We start from the raw sequence: 21347 nt of genomic DNA, 5'->3' as shown, positions 1-21347 counted from the left end.
GTTATGGCCTTTTGGGGACAAATATACCCTTTTTATTCCACTTGTCTGAAGTCTCCATGTTTACAGCTAGCACTGAAGAGCCAATCCATTGCTCACTGAAACCAGTGAGAATCTTTCCATTGACTTCAGTGGCTATCAGATCTGATGGCCCTATGTCTGATGTTCTCTAGGAGAATACTTTTTTCAAATGTTTGCACACAGGGTCAAAGCTGACACACACTGGAGAACCATTAGGAAAGTGCCTCAAGGTTGTATAGGCTTGCCTAGCAGCACCACGCACTTATGAAATAAATTATGGCAGTAGAAAGAAAGTGGGTATGCAAGTATACTGCTTTTAAAGGCACAACATATATCTAGCTCAACCACCTTGAGTTTTCCTTTCATGTCTGAATGAAAAATGAAAACTTTAGGACATGAATTGTCTGTTTCAGCAGCAGGTAAATTAGGACGCTGTATGGTAGTTTTAAAACAATTCCTTCCCATCCTACCTTTGTCTTTAGGACAGGCACCAGAACGGAGAGCAGACATCAGTCAGAAATATATGGAAGATAGCACTTACTGTTATGCTTGATACTGACTAATATATTTATTAGAACACAAGCCGCATCAACAGCAGTAATCTTCGTCCTAAGGCAAAAGGATAACTGCAGTCCACCAGGAAAACAGATATACTGAAAGCACAGTATTGGCCAGCACTTTAGAGTGTTGTACGATGTATCTTTCTCCTCTAACCTCAGGGCCACCTCTCCAAACGCCCTAGGAAAAAAACAACTGAACAAAAGTATAATCTCCGAGAGTCCTCATCTAAGCTTCTGTTTACCTACATGCATGATTCAGATGCTTGGAGTTCAGGCATGATTTGCATGTTCTGTGTTTTATATTTTTTTTAAAGGAATTAGACGAAGAAAAACATCTACATCCAAAGCCCTGAAAGGACGGAGTCTTTTTTAAGAATGGAAAAACACGCATTTTCCATCAGTTCTTTATTTATAATGTAGGCTGAAGCAATCATTACAATGTAGAAGGGAGACCCACAGTTACAGCAATTATTTATACCAGTTTAGAACAAAAAGCTGCACAAGGAGAGGTCAACTCTCAGTACAAACTAGCAACTAAACCACAATAATTTACCATTAGAAACTTTTTATTTTTTAGCTGTGACACTGCTTTTACAATATGCAAAAACACAAACAATAGAACTATCCAAAGTGTTTTGTCACATTCTTTCTACATTGAATTTGGCAACATTTTATATTACATTTACCGAGATTATACTTACGTTTAAGAACTAAACAAGTGAAAAGCTGTACTTCGGTACAGTTACATCCATTTATTTCAAAGGTTTAAATAACACTTAACTATTGAGATTATTTCCTAACAGTTTTTGTTTAAGCAAAAACCGCCTCAAAGCATCATTTGCACAATGCATCAGCTACTTTATCAAGATTGGTGGGCTCCACCCCAGGCACTACTGTTTGTTATATTCAGTAATAAGGAGCTTGTTTTTCAAAGAAAGGAAGGTTTCCTATGTTCTAAGAATCATGCCTTTTTGCTTTAAAGCCATAATATAAAAATGTTAAGCAACCACAGCAGTGTAAATATTATATAGAACAGAGTGACTATTCAGTTACAAGAAGGCTCACATCCAATGCAGTTATGTATTAAAGCATAAGAGGTTATGTAGGCAAGACAAAAGCCAACAGAAATCTGCAGTGTTTGGTGGAAACTAGCCCCTTACATTTTATTTGGTGTATTTTAACAGTCACAAACATACAAACCTGGTACCTATCTCACTTTTGGGGTTGATGAAGACAGGCAGGTTGTGCCCTTTTGGGCTGTTTGAACAGAACACTTGCGGCACTCCCAAGTTCTGCACATTTCTGTTGGCTTCAGGAGATGGGTACTGCAGTAATAACTTAATTTTACTTTAAGAAAAAAATCCATCTCATCTATAATTCTATCAATAACATTCCAAAAATACATTGCCTAGAATACAAAAAAGAGAACAGAGTGGTCAGTCTTGGAGAAGTGACATTAAATACAAATCTTTCTCCCACCCCCCTATTTTTCAGTATTTAGTAAAAGCCAATCAACTGCCATTTAAAAGACGGTAAGAAAAACAAGCCCCTGAATTGGAAAAGAAATATATTTGCAATTTACTAGATCTTAAGCTGGTGACTGCAGTCAAATCATTAAGTGTTTTCTCAAAATATTCGGGCTTTTCAGGGTGCCCAGCCTGCTGGGCTCAGTCACTAAAAGGCATTTTGATATATCGAAGAACTCCCTGCTATCATTTTTAAAACGTTTTCACATTTGTAACTGCCTTAAGCCTCTTGAACTTGTTTGTATTCGATGAAAGGATGAGCGGAATGGAAAGTGATGGAGGACCTCTAAGCCTACACAGTTCAGGTGGCATGCATGTGACTGAAAGTTGTTGCTGTGCAGTCTAGAAGAAATATGTGGAAAAAAACTAAAGTCTTTAAACACGCTACAGAAACAAACACCGCAATCCAATATGGCTTATTCGGATGCACTTACTGTGAAGCTACTAGCACTTAATCCTACTAGGCTACTCTTGTGCAACAGCATCTGCTATTTTGATGGCATTTCCCTCCCCCCCATTATCCCCCAATACTCTACCAGTTGCAGGTTTCTTTCTTGCATTATATTGCTTTTATCATCAACTGTTATTCCCGCTTTTCAAACAAAACAAACAAAATCATTATACTTAAATGAGTATCTATTCCTTACTGGTTCGTTTATACACAGAAGTATCATTTCTTTTAAATCTCACTATTACAAGGTGCTCTACAAAAGCCTGCAAAAAAGCCAAATGCAGTAAATCTCTTTGCCAGAGTTAACTACTTAACTTTTTTTTCCTCCTGCGTATTTAAAACTTTACAAAGAGTTATACAAAAGTTAAATGGGATTTGGCACCTTCAGAAAAAATTAAAAGGGGGTCTTAGATCCAAAATGTGCAGAAACAAAATCACTGATATTTACAAATTAAAACACTAGTGAAAATGTCTGTTACTATGCGTTTTCATCTCCTTTTCCCATTTATAGTACCTCAAAACTGTCTATTACTGAGTTTCCTACAAAATTGTTTGATTATAGATTGGAATGGATAGAGACAAATAAGGTTTCATCACAGTTCATTCTCACTGACTAGAACTCTGGCAGCAATCTCCTGTCTACAAAATACGAGGTGCCGAGCGATCGTTTGTGGTAGTTTTCTTCAGTTTGACACCACGGCGAATGGCGTTCAGCATGTCTTCACCTTGCAGGGCATCTCCAGGGCTCAGGTCTCCTGGGTCACACTTTGGCTGGCATGGGGGCGCAAGGGTGCTTGAGCTATCCCTTTCGCTTTCTTCTCCCTCACTTTCAGGGACTGCTTGTCTCTGCTCATCTGGGGTATTCAGCTTCTGGCTTGGTGGTGGAGGGTTGACAGATGCTTGTCCACTCCACAAGGAAGAGGGCATACTGGTGACTCCTTGCCCACCGTCGCCTGCTGATTCAGACTCAGGACTCTGCTCAGCACATTCTTCTGCCCCACCCAGGATGCCTGGCAGTCCCCCTAGTACATCTGGTACTGTTGGCGTTTTGACAGGAATTACTGGAGTTTTGATTGGAATAGGGCCCCCCCCTATGGTACCTCGTCTGACCGAAGGTTTGGTGGAAGGGGTCCGTCTGATGGTTGCTACACCGGGTGTAACTATTACAGGTCCAAGCGTTGTTGGCAGGCCTGCAGTGGAAGCAGGACGCTTGGCCTGAAACATTCTGCGGTAGGACTGGCTGATATCACTGTTTCTTGGAATGGTTGAGGATTTGTCAAATTCTTGTTGTTCCGTCTCCTGATCGGCACTCACGGAGAAATAATCATAATCTGAAACTGATGCCAAAGGATACTGTTAGAAACAAGCTGGAGCAAACAGCTGTATTAGGTTAGTGAGTCTAAAGTAAGTGTATAACAATACTAAGTTTGAAGTCAATACAGTAACTCCTCACTTAACATTGTAGTTATGTTCCTGAAAAAGGCAACTTTAAGCGAAACAAGGTTAAGTGAATCCAATTTCCCCATAAGAATTCATTTAAATGGGGGGTGGTGGTGGTTAGGTTCTAGGGAAATTTTTTTCACCAGACAAGAAGACTATATATATATAAATGGTGTGTGTGTGTGTGTGTATATATATATATACACACACACACACACACACACACACACGCACAGTATAAGTTTTAAACATACAGTTTAATACTGGTACACAGCAATGATGATTGTGAAGCTTGGTTGAGGTGGTGAGGTCAGAGGGTGGGATATTTCCCAGGGAACGTCTTACTGCTAAATGATGAACTAGCAATTGGTTGAGCCTCAAGGGTTAACTCATTGTTGTTAATGTAGCCTCACAATCTACAAGGCAGCACGAATGGAGGGAGGGGAGACAGCATGGCAGACAGAGACCCACACCGTGTGTGTGTGAGAGAGAGAGAGATGCACATTGCCCCTTTAAGTATGCTGACCCCACTCTTAAGTACACTGCCTTGTTAAGTAGATCAACAAGCTGAAATGGGCCAGGAAGTTCCCTCCCTCCTGAGCCCTGTCGTGTGTCCCCCCTGCTCTACGGAAGATGGGGTAAGCGGGGTGCAGGAGCAGGGGGGAGGGGGGCACCCTGACATTAGCCCCCCTCCCTCCCCACACAGCAAGCAGGAGGCTCTGAAGAGCAGCTCCAAGGCAGAGAGCAGGGGCAGCACATGGCAGTGGGGGGAGAGACAGCTGAACTGCCAGCAATTGATAGCCTGCTGGGCAGCTGCCGCACAGGGAACTTAGGGGAGCAGGGAGCTGATAGGGGGGCTGCCAGTCCACACTGGTTCCAAGCCCGCACCAGCTAGCTGCAACGGGCTGCTCTTCCAGCAAGCAATGGACAAAGCAGGCGGCTGCCAAACGATGTTATAAGGGAGCATTGCACAACTTTAAACGAGCATGTTCCCTAATTGATCAGCAATGTAACAACGAAACAACGTTAACCCGGACGACTAAGTGAGGAGTTACTGTATCTATTAATATTTGCAGAAGACACTTTACCGGCATGTGCACGCACCCAAAAGGTGAACAAGCCTAAGATACCATGGCCACAACTTTCAAACCTAGGTGTCTAAAGTTAAGCACCTAAGTGGCCTGATTTTAGAGGGGATAAGCACCTACATCTCTCACTGAAGTTAATGAGAATTATGGGTGCTTAGCACCTCTGAAAAAATCAGATAACTTATTCAGGTGTCTAAAAAATTTGGGTGCCAACCATAGAGAACCCAAGTTTTAAAACCACTCACTACTCTGTCCTGTTAGCCACGTCCCAATATTTTTAATTCATCAGTGATGATGGAAGTGCAGTCCTGATCTAAAAGGCCATTCTAAAAATTGCATTGTGGAGGTGCACATCTGCTGTGTCTCAATGATTTCTCCATCAGATACGTTCGACTTAGGAGTAAAAATATTTTCTAATGGCCAGCCCTTCAAACTCAGCCTAAGCTCTGAGTATTAAGTCTCCTTCTCACAGACTAGAAGTTAGAGGTTATGGCAAATTAGGCCTTCAGTTATAACTATCCAACCCTTATAACCTTTAATGGGCTTGCATAGGTGTAACGGATTCAAAATTAGTAAACAATTTTAGTGGTGCACAAAGAATAAATCCGGCTCACTCCCTCTTGGCTGGGTTGCCTCTTCTGAAGCTGAATTAAAAATAAATCGTGAATGCAATTTGTCACGTATCCCCAAATAAACTTTCAGAAAATCTATTTTTCAGTTAAAGTTACTACAATTTCCACCTATGTTCAAAAAAGCTCACAGAATGAACTAGTCAGCTACTGAGCAAAGTTCATGGATTTGCCATTGGACAATACAGGACCACCCAAAAGGCTACACAGTCAGTGAGACAAATCCATTAGCAGTGAGAAGTCAGGGGCTGTGATGGCCTTTGTTTTGAATGGTCAAGAAGTGCAGCAGCTTAGATCCGTATACCTTGTGACGGGATAGTGTCCTCCGAACAGCATGGTGTGGTGGTTTGAGTGCTGTAGCCACTGGAGCATTGCAAGGAATCTCTGCTGCTTCTCTGGGTGTCCAGCTGCAGACCTCTCGTCAGAGCCAGAGCTAGCTCCTCGCATGCTTCTATCTCCTCTCCCTGCTAGTTACACACAGGAAAGCAGCTCGTTAGATTTATGTATGATTCCGCTGGGGCATTACTTCCGAGACCACACCAAGTTTGGTCCTGTCACTGTTGTATCCTTTCCCACCTCAACCTGAATCACCACCACAACCCAACAGGATTATTTCTAAATATTCACTATTAAAAAAAGAAAAAGAAAAGGAGAGAGAAATAGGTGTTTCTTCTTACATCATAGTTCCAAAGTGCCAACATACTGAACTGTGTATCCTCCATAGTTGCATATTTATGAATGCCGAAGACTATGCCCATGCCTTAACCATTTTGTCTTTATAAAAAGAGTTATGACCACAGAAATCATTAAACTAAAATGTTTGCAAGAGCTAACAAATACATGCCCTGTGCACAGAGCTCCATAGTAAAAATTAGAGCATCACCCTTGTGGTAGCTGACACAGTCATACTCCGAGGTCTCTGGGCCTCCTCAGTGGGCACAGATGGTCCACTTGGGGCTCCTCCATTAGGGTCTGGTTCACGTTTATCTTTGCGGCGTTGCAATGTGTTCACCATAGGCTGATCATATGGACCTGGTTTAGCCCAATCCTAGGAAAACGTTTCCATTAGTAAACATATGGTCTATGCAGAAATACAACCATTCCTATTATAGAACAATACCAACATAGCAGCAGACTAGGTATCAAATGTAGGTGCAATACTGAAAAAAGTGAAATAAAATACTTAATTCTCAGGATATATATGAAGAAGTTCATGATATAAACCCATCTCTTCTAATCCTCCTTTAAACAAGGTACCTAAAATACCTTAATTCTCTCCAGGTAAAACTCAGTTGCATTTAAAACCTAAATTTTCAGAAACACAGAGGCAAAATTTATGTCATTACCACAAATGAGCAATTGCAATGCATGTGCAAATGGCCAGCTAGCCATCTAAAAATTCATATGCATGGGCAATAGCAGAAAGTGCACACATCACATTATGGTTGCAGTGTTCTGAAAATTTGGTCTTCAACAGATCTAAATACCACATTAAAAGTGTGCATTTATTCTGAGTGTTTTCTTTTAAAGCTATTTATTAGCTGAAATCTAGGTTTTAGTTAGAGCTATATTGAGGAGGGCTAACTTCACTTTGCATACTGATGATGCTGAATCCCTGAAGAAGGCAACTTTTCAAGCTATTGGGAATATATGCACTTATGGCTCTCTTAAGCAGTGAAAATTCTGAGGGTACATAGAAATTATAGAGCATGCACCAGGAAAGGTGTTAAGCAGAGAAATTTGGTGGGACTACAAATTCACTGATGACCAGAATCAGAGGTGCTGCTTACCAAATGATAATGCTCAACTGATTGTAAAGAGGTCTTCTCTAATCTGTACATGAAGTCCTTTCTCCCCTTTCCATAAGTGAACTGCCAGAACCTGAAGACTACACGGCCCATTTCTGGTAGCAGCCTGGCTGCTAATCAGCCTCTTCTCTACCCTCTTGAAGTCAATGGAGGACTCATGGAAGATACCCAAGCCCAGAGGTGGTCATTACCATCCTCCATAAAGGGCTTTCGGAGAGAGGTAGAGCTACAGACTCCAAGTTTCAGAGGGTGGGGTAGAACTGGAAGCCTATATGTAGCATTCTACAGCTGCAATAAGTATCCCAAGTCTGGATTTAATTTATAAAAAGTCCCATTTAAAAAAGCTGCAATCTTGTAACAAAAATCCATAGCCAGCCAAGAACTTCACAGCTGTCTGTATGATGCACACCATGGCTACTTGGAGCTTCAAGGGGACAGAACTCAGATTGTCCTGGTCCAAAAACACAGGCCCATTCCTCCTGTTTGAGCTAAATGAGAATCTCTGAAAGCTCTGGGCACTATTGGGCCTATGACACAATGAAACAGTTCTGATTCCATCCACTAAAAGACAGGGGTATTCTCTAGTAGTTCTTTACAATAGCTAAATGCAACATATGTACATTGTTAATCAATTTAAAAAACATCTACTCAGTGAACTAGATGCCAACCCTACATTTGCCTCTTCAGGCATAAGTTCGGTGGGGTGCTAAGCAACTTGTGGAAGTCTTACCACCTGTTGAACAGAGCCTAGAGTGCCCACAAAGGAACAACCCCCCCATCCCCCTTTCTAAGGCCAACCCTATTTTTAAAGGCAAGTATTTTACAAACCTTACACTATTCATGGTCATGCAGAAATATTGGTTTAGTTCTTTGTACCTTTATAATCGGATTGTGGTAAATATTCAGCATTTAAACTCCACTTTAGAATGGTACTAAACAGAGCAGATCAACTGGTAATTAAGTGGGATTTGAAAGGCAAGGACCGCAGTGAGTATCGAAATGCATGGAGAGGAGAGCATTGCTGCAACAAAAGAAACACAAACCTTCCAGCTAGGGATCTTAGATGATGATAACATGCTTGGCCCAATGGTGTAATAATGACCGCGTTCTGGAAGGAGGGTTGAGGAAGCCCGAGTCCATGCGCGGGAGACAGGCGGGAAATGAGGGAAAGGACCTGCACCAACTGAAGCTAGGTATGGGTCACTTGATAAACTACAGTGATAAAACCCATTAGACAACTGGAAACAAAAAAAACAAACAAACAAAAAATAAATTAATATAAACAAGATGAGTATGGAAATATACGGTGACTGATATGCTCTGGGCAGAAAGTCTCTTAATTTTAAAGCAAAAAAATTGAGAACTGCTACAAATTAACAGCTAATTAAAAAAAGGATCTAATGTTTGCTCTTGAAGTGTGCCTGCTTGAAAATTGTTATTTGAATTAACAAATTTCAGAGGACAATCCAGAAATCATTTTTTTTTGGACTAAGCAGCTTTGCCTGGTCTCCCCTGGAGAAGGTATTTTGAAAAAAAAGAGACCCAACAATTTACTGATGATGCAGCTCTGGATATGGAAACTAAACATTTCCAAAGCTGAAAATGTTCATGTCAGCTTTATCATATGCAATAAAACAGAGAGGGGAAAGTGTGCAGCCTCTGAAAATGATATGTACCAGCAGCATAATGACAAGGGAGGGAAGGAAAAATGGCTGGATGAGAATGGATACTGACATCACTGGCTCCCCTAAATTTAGGGTTTATCCAAAATTTATTCTAGCATGGTGGGTTTTTTTTTTTTGCATACCTGGGTTTCTCAGAGATTAATGCATAATACAATAATTTGGAGAAAACACATGGACAGTGAAACCTGAACAAGAGGCCACTCATATTAGGCAACTACTCTCTGCAGACAACTTCCCACAGTGCCCCCAAGCAGAGAGTGCAGTATGGCTGCACCTGTGTTACAAAAACTCTTAAGCCACCAATTTGTAGGTCCCCAGACTGGTAGTTTAGACAAGTTTCACTGTAGTTTACTCATGTATTCATTCGTTGAGGGAGTGTATAACAGTTCTTTTTCTCATCTTCACAGGGAAGGGTCTTAGCTCCGTGTCCCATGCATGCTGTTATTCAATGGCTGGGCTTGGCTAATGAGCCAAAAGATTTGTATGTCTGAGATGAAATTTTTCACCTTATCTGTGGAGGCCCAAGCCCCCATGGTGGAGCCTGAGCTGACTGAGGTGGGGGAACTGCACTCGCTCACTGACTGGCAGGTTTCAGAAGCTTCTGAAGAGGCAGAGCTGGACGAATTCTGCAGCGTGAACAGCACCACAACGCAAGGAAAGGAAAAAACAAGCCACCAACAAAGGAAAACAAAGAGCACGCACAAACAGACGGACAAACACAGAAGAAGGGGAAGGATGAGAAAAGCAGAGGGTTAGGGGTTAAAATCAATCATTAAATACTGCTCAAAGCCATCACTAGTGATCAGTAACTGTACAGAAGAAACTAATTCCTTAATGCAAGGACAGATGGACCTCTTGGTTCTCTCACCCCCACTGCTTTCTGTGCCACTGCACCTCCAGGGCCAGATGCCCTCAGGTGCTGAGGGCCCTCCTATATAGTCAGTGGAAATTGAGGGAACTCAGCTTATGGGCCCTATATGCATTTAACTATTTCATATCAAAGGCAGATTATATCATGAGCTCAGTTTCCTACTGGAAGCTGTCTAGACTCAACATGTGCCTGCAAAATGGCAAACACCCCTTGTGCAAACAACTTCTGTTTTTTGCAGATGCAAATGTGCGTATGCAAAGCTTGATTGCGTTTGGACATTAGAGAACAGCATACAGTCTGACTTTCCCTCTTTGGAACCCTTCCCTGTGAGACCAGGTTGACTATGAAATCCCCTCACAATTATGAACATACCTATTGGGTGAGCTTAAAGTTCAATTCACCCCTTTAACTATTTCATCACGGTCAATATTTTGTTAAAGCCTGGAATGACCGTGGTTACCCTTCAATGAATGCACTCGCTACAAATCTAAAAATCACCTCTTGTATGAAAGAGATTAAAGCTAACACAACACTAACATAGCAATCTAAACAGTGCTTTGCACAGCCAACAAATGCCATTTTTCAGGGTTATATTTTGTTCTACGTAGCCTGCTACCTTGTCTGTTAGATGACGACTCTTGGTGTCAGGGATTGTTCTTCAATAACCTTTCTTGGTTAGTATGGCTTAGGGGCATTCCATCGAATATATACAGTATTTTGGGCCATTGTACCATGTTTTTAGATTAGATGGCACTTTCCAGCTTTCGACCTATACAAGAGCCATATCCATTTCAATCTGTCGGCATCCTCATTTTGCTATATTTTCAATTCATGTACTGTGTTGCTTCTTAAAAACAAACAAAAAACTTTTCTCACCATACCAAGGAAGACAAAATCTTACTGACGGGCCTGATCCAGAGCCTACTGAAACCAGTGGGAGTCTTTCCACTGACTTCAGCTGGGTCAGGCTGACAGTAACTTGAGATCACTCCCTTGGATTTTTTCCACGGGCAGCAGAAAGTCTCTGCAGTGACTTCTGATGGTCTGTGGTCAATAACACAACCCAACTGGATTTTTTTAAAGCTGAAGAAACTCAGGACAAGCTAATACTTGATGGTGGCTCACAGAGATTTATAGTTCCTGGGGGACCCCTACTAAATCTCACACGTGGTCCGTTGGGTGACTGGGTCAATTCTGAAATGAAGTGACAACAAACTGATATTTTATAAATCATTAACAAAGGAAGAGCTCCTGACATGACCAAAATGATGCTTGGTCCAGTCAGTTAATGTCTTCCAAGCCCGTTTCTTAACCAAGGAAAGCTAGTTTATCCACACACCAGAACTTTCTGCTAGCCAATGAATGTAGTACTTTATTGAATGCTTTCTGAATAGCTAGGTATCAAAGGATATCCTGTATTTTAGCCTGTATGATCTTTTAGACAGAGGCTGCATCTTCATCTGTAATTGGGAAGCACTCAACACACTTGGGGAGCTATAGTCATAATAATTTCTGCAGACTGCCATATAAATAACTGATGAACTCCAACAATTAGTTAAGCATAACAGACCTCCAGGCCCTTGTACCCAGGTGTTCCTACTAGTTTACCTAACACATGTAGTAAAGGTTCCTGATCCATATATTTTAAGTTGGTATTAAAAACAAACACACACTGACTGTCAGTGAAACTGTTACTAATTTCAGTCAGGTTTTTTTTTTTTTTTTAAAAAAAAAAGGATTTGTAGAGTTATCTGCACTTCATAATTTATGTAGAAAGAAGGATTTTTTTCCAGAAATATTTCCACTCTGAACTATACTAACTTCTTCCTTACTATCTGGGATCTCCTCATCAGCGGATTCCCATCAGCTTCCTGATTTGTACATGCAAAAGCAAGTTAAAACAAACCTGCCACATATTTCTGACCTAGTTTCCCTTTTTAGAGATTACCCATTTTCCTTTGTCATCTCTAGAAAGATATTTTAAGAATCCTTTATTGTTAGTCAAACTGTCTTCTGCAATTTGAGATCAGAATTTATTTTGCTCTAGTTGTCCTTTCAACTTGCTTTGTCTGCTTCTTTATTTACTTTTCTAATACCATTACCTAGTTTTCATCCTCACTGGGTTGTTTTAAAAGCTTTTTTGATTTTTTGTGACTTGTGCCTTTACAATGGCTTTTGCTGTCCTTTTGTCATGATTAGATTTAAACTAGAATTAATTCCATGTGCAGTCTCTCCAACTGTGTAATTACTGTCCACTTTCCTACAGTACATTTCTTACATTATTATAAACAAGGCATTTTCATGTTCACTCAAAATCAAAAGACATCATTTTATTATTACCCTGATAAGTCAAATATAATTATTAGGGCTGTCAAGAGATTAAACCACAATCACGATTAATTATGTGATGAAACAACAACAGAATACCATTTATTTTAGATCTTTTTGGATGTTTTCTACATTTTCAAATATATTGATTTCAAGTACAACACAGAATACAAAGTATACAGTGCTCACTTTATATTTATTTTTATTACAAATATTGGCACTGTAAAAAACAACAAAAAAAATTATTTTTCAATTCACCTCATACAAGTACTGTAGTACAATCTCTTTACCATGAAAGTTGAACTTACAAATGTAGAATTATGTGCAAAAAAAAATCTGCATTCAAAAATAAAACAATATAAATCTTTAGAGCCTACAAGTTCACTCAGTCCTACTTCTTGGTCAGCCAATTACTCAGACAAACAAGGTTGGTTACAATTTGCAGGAGATAATGCTGCCTGCTTTTTGTTTACCCCGTCACCTGAACGTGAGAACAGGCATTCGCATGACACTGTTGTAGCTGGCATTGGAAGATATTTACGTGCCAGATGCACTAAAGATTCGTATGTCCCGTCATGCTGCAAACACCATTCCAGAGGACATGCGTCCAGGCTGATGACTGGTTCTGCTTGATAATGATCCAAAACAGAGCGGACTGACGCATGTTCATTTTCATCATCTGAGTCAGATGCCATCAGCAGAAGGTTGATTTTCTTTTTTGGTGGTTTGGGTTCTGTAGTTTCCGAATCAGAGCGTTGCTCTTTTAAGACTTCTAAAAGCATGCTCCACACCTCGTCCCTCAGATTTTGGACGGCACTTCAGATTCTTAATCCTTGGGTCGAGTGCCATAGCTGTATTTAGAAATCTCACATTGATATCTTCGCGTTTTGTCAAATCCTCTGTGAAAGTGTACTTAAAACCAGCCTGTGCTGGGTCATCATCTGAGACTGCTATGCCATGAAATATATGGCAGAATGCGGGTAAAACAGAGCAGGAGACACACAATTCTCACCCCAAGAAGTAGAGTCACAAATTTAATTGATGGATTATTTTTTTTTAACAAGCATCATCAGCATGGAAGCATGTCCTCTGGAACGGTGGCCGAAGCATGAAGGGGCATACGAATGTTTAGCATATCTGGCATGTAAATAACGCCGGCTTTCAGGTGACATTGTAAATAAGAAGCAGACAGCAGTATCACCTGTCAATGTAAACAAACTTGTTTATCTTTGCGATTGGCTGAACAAGAAGCAAGACTGAGTGGACTTGTAGGCGCTAAAGTTTTACACTGTTTTGTTTTTGAGTGCAGTTATGTAACCAAAAAAAAAAATCTGCATTTGTAAGTTACACTTTCATGATAAAGAGATTGCCCTACGGTACTGGTATTAGGTGAACTGAAAAATACTATTTCTTTTGTCTATAACTTTTAGAGTGCAAATATTTGTAATAAAAATAATAATATAAAGTGAGCACTATACACTTTGTATTCTGTGTTGTAATTGAAATCAATATTGAAAATGTAGAAAAACATCCAAAAATATGTAATAAATTTCAATTGGTATTCTATTGTTATAAGTGCAATTAATCATGATTACTTCTTTTAATCGTGATTCATTTTTTTTAAATCGCATGCGTTAATTGTGATTAATTGACAACCCTAATAATTACCACATCAGTTGACCCTAGATGCTCCCAAACCTGGGCCTCTCTATTGTACTAGGCTATGGTTAGCTTCAATAGGACCTCTGCCATGTAAAGTGTGCCCCCAAAGAGATGTTACGTGCTGTCTCTACCAGCATATTCCCCTCCTTAGTTTTATGGAGTTCCCTCAAAACAAGACTTAGGCAATTCCAACCCCACTTGATATAAGTCTGGCCTTTTAAATAACTATCAACTACAAAAGACCAACCTGATCTGTGTTCTTTAATTGCTCAGTAATATCCAGCTATCACTTCAATATACTGAAAAGCAGTCTTCACTTTGCTGGATGTTCACTGATAGATTAGGTAGCTCTGTCTATCTGTTTGGTAAAGTCTGTATCCTTCTTGTTTAAAACACTAGGTATCCCTCATTTTCAGCTAACTTAGTAAAAAAAAATCCACATCCTGATTTATTGTTAAACCACTAGTTATATACTTTTCTAAAACTTATGGTTTACACTTTCTACCCATCTCCTACAGCCCTCGTGGAAGATACATGACCATGGAATTTATGCACGGTCCCTTTAAACAACGTGGTGTTAATACATGGAGCTCACAGAAATCACCAGAGCAGGTGCTCAGTCAATGCTGGATGTACAGCTTTTGATTTCCTTTTGTCATTCTAAAACTCCCTTTTCTGCTTCTCAAAATGTTACGGTTGGAAATGACATCTGGGTTTCAAAAGCAACATTTAGCAAACAGTACCTGCGCTTTCTTCCCATAGGAGCGTGGAAGCACAATACAAGAATGAAAGTCTGGCCGTTAGCTGGAGACTCACAACATGAAATATCCTGTACGTTAAACAGCCTTTTCATAAATTTCCTGTCACAAATTTATCAGCACAACATGCGCATTTTAATTAGTGCTGCACATACAAAGCAAGCCACTTAAGCAAAAATGAAACTGCCAGGCAATGATCTGTTACCTTTCCCTCGAGGGAAAGGCAGACATAACTTACGACATGTTGAGTACATACTTATGGATCGTACCAAGATACTACAGTTGGCAAGTCAATGTAAAATAGCTGAATTCCCAGTTACTAATTTACTACCGCTATTCAGGAGCTACAGTGGTATTCGGGTTGCTTTGTGATTTCATACGTAGCTTCAGAAATGAACTAAAATAATACTTGGGCCAGATCCTCAACTGGTTTAAATCAGCACAGGTCCATTGGCTTCAATGAAGCTATGTCGACTTATACAGTGAGGATCTGTCCCCTTATTTAAGAAGATGCAAAGACAATTTGTAGGAGATAGTGCTGATGCTTCCCTTCCCTAAATGACCTTAACAGAAAAAACTTTGCCTGCAAAAATACCTGCCAGTACCATACCGCAACTCACCACCCTTTTACCCAAATGTGCTGGATGTTTTATGGAAAGGTAAGGGGATACCGACAGGTTAAATCCATATATTTTAAAGTTAACTTTCTTACCTTTTTACTAATCCAATTTTCATTTTTGATCATTCATGTTGCATTTACTTTTTGCATTTCACTTGGCTTAGCCTTAGATCATCAAAACAGAGCAGTCAATTAACTGTCTATATGCAGTTCCTAATCAATTTCACTTTCAGGATCTCATCCATGTGAAAAATGCTGCAATGTCTGAGCTGCAACACTGCAGAGGATATACTTACTTGAAAACAAAATGTTTTCATTAAAATAAAAAAATGGAAGTATTTGTGTTGATGTTCCATTTATGTGACTATATTCTGGACCTAAATTAACCTGAGAGCGTTCTGCTACATGTCCTACAGTTTTATTTCTAGTTATACTTATCAAATACTCAGCAAGAAACAAGGGACCTGATGCACCAGATGTACTGATGACAGATGTGTTTCTACTGATTGGATTCAAACTCTCCATTTCCTGCTTTAGCTGGAAAGTCATAGTTTTTAGTGCATACAAAGTCACCTAGCTTTTACCAGATGAAAAAGATTAGATTTGTATTTATTAAACTAAAAACCTTCATTAAAGAGGCGCTAAGGGCATCTCTTCTTCCAGTGACCTGTGGGCTACTAAGCAACAAACACAAATCTTTACAAAAGATGACAAAGACCTACTCAATGGGTATGTCTACACTTTGAGTTGGGGATATAATTCCCAGCTTGAGGAGACATATTCATGCAAGAGCTACGCCCCCAGCTTGAAGTACAGACATACCCCCAGTGTTGTGATGTTGAGCTCTGGGGTGGAATTTAGTATGTAAAATGGCAAAAAGCCTTAATTAGAGCAAGAAAAAAAATTGTATTTAAAGGGTGATTTGTAGAAACTATGCAAAATTCAGCTGCTGAAACCGAGATGCCAGTCAGCCACAGAAACTCCATTTGCATATTTCACCAAGGTTTTGTAGGATACAAACAAACAGACCATAAACAGAACACAACTCAGTTTGACAGAGACATGTATAGAATGTACTGTCTGGTTTAAAAAGACCAGGAAAAAAGCAAGAGGTGAACTTCTAACCTCACTGATGTCAACAGCAAAACTCCCATTGGCTTAAGTGGCTGGGATTTCGCCCAACATCTTTAGGTTAATATGCATGTCTTATAAGTAGTATTATTTAAAAAGTTTACATTGTTTTAGTACTTCTGTCGGGTGCTGGATCGGCAGCCCTGGAGAATGAGGTTATCCATGGAGAAGGATACCACAAGTGGCAGAGCAACTCAGGGCATGGCTACACTCAAAACTTCAAAGCGCTGTCATGGGCGCTCTCCCAGCGCTTTGAAGAGAGCTCTCCCAGCGCTTCTGGTACTCCACCTGCTTTGGGAGTGGGCCATTTCTCAGAGGTCAAACAGGAATGAAGTCTTATGTGTATTTAGTCCTTGGCCTCTTAGCCAACACTATCAGCAAGGGCACCAGAGTTAATACGAATTATGAGGCTACTGTGGCATGGATATCTGACCACTGAGAAATTGAACTGAGATGACTTAACTCAACAGCCATTAGATGTTAACAACTTGCAGGCACTGCTGACCTAGATAGGGTATGAACTAGTGAGCTGGGTGCGTGAAGTTCAAGTGGAAATTAATTGCCTCATTTAAAAGTGTTCAACTTGATTCCATGATACCCAAAAACCACGTGCTCCTTCCTCTAACTCCATAAATTTTGTGTGCGCATTACCGTACACGACACACTCAGATTTGTATTCTTTCGCTTGCACGTACCTGGTTAGGTGCTTCGGGTGGCATAGGGGATGGCGATTTGGACTGGAAAGCATCCTGGGATATGAATCCAGAATCATGGGATGACACGCTGGACAGTCTCATGGGCGCTTGCTGAGGCAGATTGGAGCTGCGATAGCGATAGTGTGAACTAGGTGAGTGAGAGTGAGAGCCACTCGACCGGGAATCACTACTGTTAACGCTGTTCAGACTGCTGTGAGAGACAAAAGGAAAAGAGAAAGGAAAGGGGAGAGGGAAAGACAAGAGGGAGGAATGGGAAGAGACCAATACAGTACAATTAACACTCTACAGGTCTAGCAACAGGCAGCATAAACCAGAAAAGAAATGTTGATCAATAATCGGTAAAAATCATAAGAAGCTGCAAATATCCTGAGCGATCAGAAAGGGAAAATGGTGTTCTGCATTATTATGTGTTCTGCGCTCATTAGGGGCTGGACTCTGACACACTTACTCACACTGAGTAGTAAGGGTAGAACAATCTGGCCCTAAGGAATTCATTTCCCTAGCTTGGGGAGACAGTAGAACACACTCTCTCTCACTCACTTTCACTCCCTGGGCTTTTACAGAGCTCCTGTCACCAAGCATGAACAGTCCATTACTGTCCCTATCTGATGGTCAGCAGAGAGAGTCTAGTTTAATATTACCGGCTCAGATATGTTAAATTCAATGTAATGGGCCACACTGTTAAGGTAGTGGCCAGTAACATGTCTGCAAAGTTTAAAGGCACATCCAATAGCCTGCATCTGACTGGACAAAGAGGGTCAGTAGGCAGGCAGATGCAGTTTTTGGAAATGGCTTTGAAAATGCAAACTTATCTTGAGTTCTCTAGATCTTCTACAGCAGGTTTCACTGTATAAAAGATTTCTGCTGGTAAACTGCAAACTGAAAGCACATAAGGTAAAGCTATACTGAGGGTATTTATCAAATGTCAGTGAGTACAGAGAGGGAAGAGACAAAGATCCCAGCTAGTAACTGTGAAAAAGGCATAAATATTACTGACTTCTGAATAATCCAAAAGAGACTGTTTTCAAAGTTCCAATAAATCTATGTTGCATTAATTATTTACCAGCCACATACGGGTGGTTTTCAAGAGTTTCCTCTTGCCTCTTAAGATAACTTACTAATGGCATTAGTAGCACTCCCCAATGTAAGTATAGGGAATAACTGCTCAGACTGGTAAGCTCTCCCCAATGGTATAAAGGAAACAGAAAAGGTATCCACCCAGCTGTATGCTGATTCAACATATATAACATAATTTTTCTATTTAAAAATTGCATGTAAAAGTGTGTGCTTGGGACAAAGATGGGGAGGGCTGTGTTGCTTGATCCAGACACACAAAAACTGCTGCTACATGATCTTATCACTTGAGAAAATAAAAAGCTGTCTAGGAATATACAATGTATTTTCAGCCATTTTCTTTTACAGTTTCAGGATATTGCATCTTTAAGCCTGTGTTCACTGCTGTACATATAAAATTATCCACTATATATATATATATATACACACACATATATATATACATACACGTGTGTGTGTGTGTGTGTATGTATATATATGGTGGATAATTTTATATTATATATATATATACATATATATATATGCATGCAGAGACAGCTAGATACATATATGAAGAAGTGCAATTTTGCTAGGTCTGCCATGCTATAGGCTGAATTCAGCTCACACAAAGGAGCGTATGATCCATTTGATTTGCAAGGTAAATCAAAAAGATAAGAGCATTAAAGGTTACAAAGGTATTAGAGCAGAATACACAATAGGTATTCATCCCTTTTTTTTTTTTTTTAAAGGGTGGGATAGTTAATTATTTAGACACCAAGGCACAGGGGCAACATGCTGATAAACTGTTTTACTGAAAGAAAACAGTTTTCCAGAGAAAGTAAAGACAAGATCCAACTATTCCAAAATACACTTTAGGACAGAATTAGACAGCATTAAATAGTCTTGTATTTCACAGTAAAGCATTTCCATTTAAAAGACTGAAAAAGTAATTGACTAGTACATTCTTCCCTTTCATACAATTTAAGCTAGTAGTGAATTACAGCTACTGCATGATCATTTCTTTATCTAAATCATCATAACATGATGTATTCATGATCAAAAAGGGCAACTATGAGTGAACAATTCAGAGCTTAGATTGGCTAATATGGTTTCTCTTTCATCTGCAGTGCACTAAGCTGAACTGAATCAAACGTATCCTCAGCGGTTAGTCTTCTTGCATTCAGTTATTTAATAGTGCCCCTCATTTTTCACGTCCTGTCACACAGTTAAATGGATAATGACTAGTAGGGATTGATATTTCATTATTAAAACAAAATACAGGCACAAATTTGCAACAGAGCCTGGGTCTCTATTTTCCCCAAAATAGATTAAAATGACATTTCCCCAATCTGCTTACCTGCAAACGCTGGATTTTCTGGACATGGTGGTACTGGGAGAGGATGGAGGAGTTTGATATGACCAGCTGTAATCAGAACCTTTCAAATCTAAAATCACCTGGTGAAACAGAATTGATCATATAAAATGCTTTAAAAAAAAAGCCATTTTCCCTCTCAAGAAAATACTCCAAATTTGCAAAAAGTTGTTCATTAGAGGAATTTTCACTACAAATCTAGCGATATTCTTCTATTGATTTACACTTTGTGATCACCAAATTCATGCTTTCTATTTTTTTTCGTATTTAGCTCTGGATGGATGATGAGCACAGACTAGTCAGCTTCATTTTTGGGTTCTGGCACACTAAAGCAATGTCCCAGTATTTGGGTTACTAACATGAAAGGGAAAGTTTAGATTTATACAAAAATAATAATAATTTTTTCACTTATTTACATGTAGTAATAATAAAAAAATATCAACCCTCGGGTCATGATCCTGCAAATAAGAGCATACTCATTAAATTAAATGGATCCAATTCTCATTTACACTGCTGGATCAGTGTAAAGGAGTCAGAATGAATAAGAACTGGACTCCATAAGACTACTCAAGTGTTTGTGGGATAAGGGCCTAAATTCTAAAACTAGGTTACTTGATAGTAGACCTATATGGGGGTTTGGGTGTAAAACTCAAATAACAGAATGCTGGGAATTATCTATCCAGAGCAGTGCTGCTGTTGTCTAAGATGTTCAAAGGTACCTTACGGGAGTCAAGCACCCAAATCCACTGAGTTTCCATGGGAGCTGGGCACCTAACTCCCTTAGCCTCTTGAAATGTCCAGCCTAAAATGTTACCATAACTACCTTAAGATTTGTTCCTGCATTTGCTTTTACAGTTCTATACATGCATTTAACAGATACTTTTAAAGGTTCAAAAGAACATTTATACCAGTTTTTAGTTTTCAGTGGCCAAACAAAGGTGGTGGAGGGTGGAAAATTCTCCCCGAGCAGCCTAATTCTAACTGTAGCCAGCAGCAAACTTACAGTGGGGCCCCATGACAAAAAAAAAGCCATTTCCCTTTGAAAGAGTCCCCCAGCTGTGTGGCTGCAGGATGTTATTTTCCAGCACCAAATGGTGAAACTGATTTATAAACAGCACTTTCCACTCAGTCCTTTTTGGAGCACAGGTGGTTGTTTCTTAGCTACATTCAAAGTGACATTTTGGGTTGGTCTGCCACGAGTTCAGGAGAGAATCGATGATTTACTTGATTTATCAAGTTGGAAACACTGTATATATTAAAAGTGAAAAAGTTATCAAGCTGCACCTAGGCACCTACAAATATATACTCAAGTATTTTTTACCACTTGGAGTTAGTAAAAATTTCTAATAAGCAGCCACCCTTCCCCCCACTCCCATAACACTGCCTTTTCTAGGGAATAAGAAATAACCTGTTCACTTGATGATGGCAATTTGTGAGGATCCATAGTGAGGTTTTTCAGGTCATCTGATATGGTTTGGAGATGCGTTATTTCTCCTAGCATTGATATTTCTTCTTCCTGAAGAGATTAAAAACATAACAGTAAGGCTCACAATCCTCTTGGATTTTAAAAATTGCCATATATAGACCATGATGTGCAACCTTTATCACTCCTCCTCCTGGGTACAACTATGT

At 39.8% G+C, this 21347-nt stretch overlaps 1 protein-coding gene across 16 annotated transcripts in view; it reads right to left on the bottom strand.

Annotated features, from left to right (window-relative positions):
• Positions 1-968: 968 nt before the first annotated feature.
• The window catches only part of MTSS1 (MTSS I-BAR domain containing 1), a 175476-nt gene continuing 155097 nt past the window's right edge, over positions 969-21347 (bottom strand). For 3 of the 16 annotated variants that reach the window (XM_073330170.1, XM_073330173.1, XM_073330183.1), the window contains 8 exons: positions 21124-21231; positions 19701-19798; positions 17270-17480; positions 9712-9831; positions 8564-8758; positions 6596-6760; positions 6017-6179; positions 969-3892 (listed from right to left, as the gene is read on the bottom strand). In XM_073330170.1, the coding sequence (XP_073186271.1) occupies positions 3195-3892; positions 6017-6179; positions 6596-6760; positions 8564-8758; positions 9712-9831; positions 17270-17480; positions 19701-19798; positions 21124-21231 (1758 nt within the window). In that variant the 3' untranslated portion in view covers positions 969-3194. The remainder of the gene's footprint in view (positions 3893-6016; positions 6180-6595; positions 6761-8563; positions 8759-9711; positions 9832-17269; positions 17481-19700; positions 19799-21123; positions 21232-21347) is intronic. The other 13 variants (XM_073330174.1, XM_073330175.1, XM_073330179.1 and 10 more) reach the window with 9 other exon arrangements.

This window comes from Lepidochelys kempii, chromosome 2 (genome assembly GCF_965140265.1).
Source record: "Lepidochelys kempii isolate rLepKem1 chromosome 2, rLepKem1.hap2, whole genome shotgun sequence".
Taxonomy (NCBI): Eukaryota; Metazoa; Chordata; order Testudines; family Cheloniidae; genus Lepidochelys; species Lepidochelys kempii.
The sequence above is the reverse complement of the archived record's forward strand: the minus strand, read 5'-3'. Positions and strand labels throughout refer to the sequence as shown.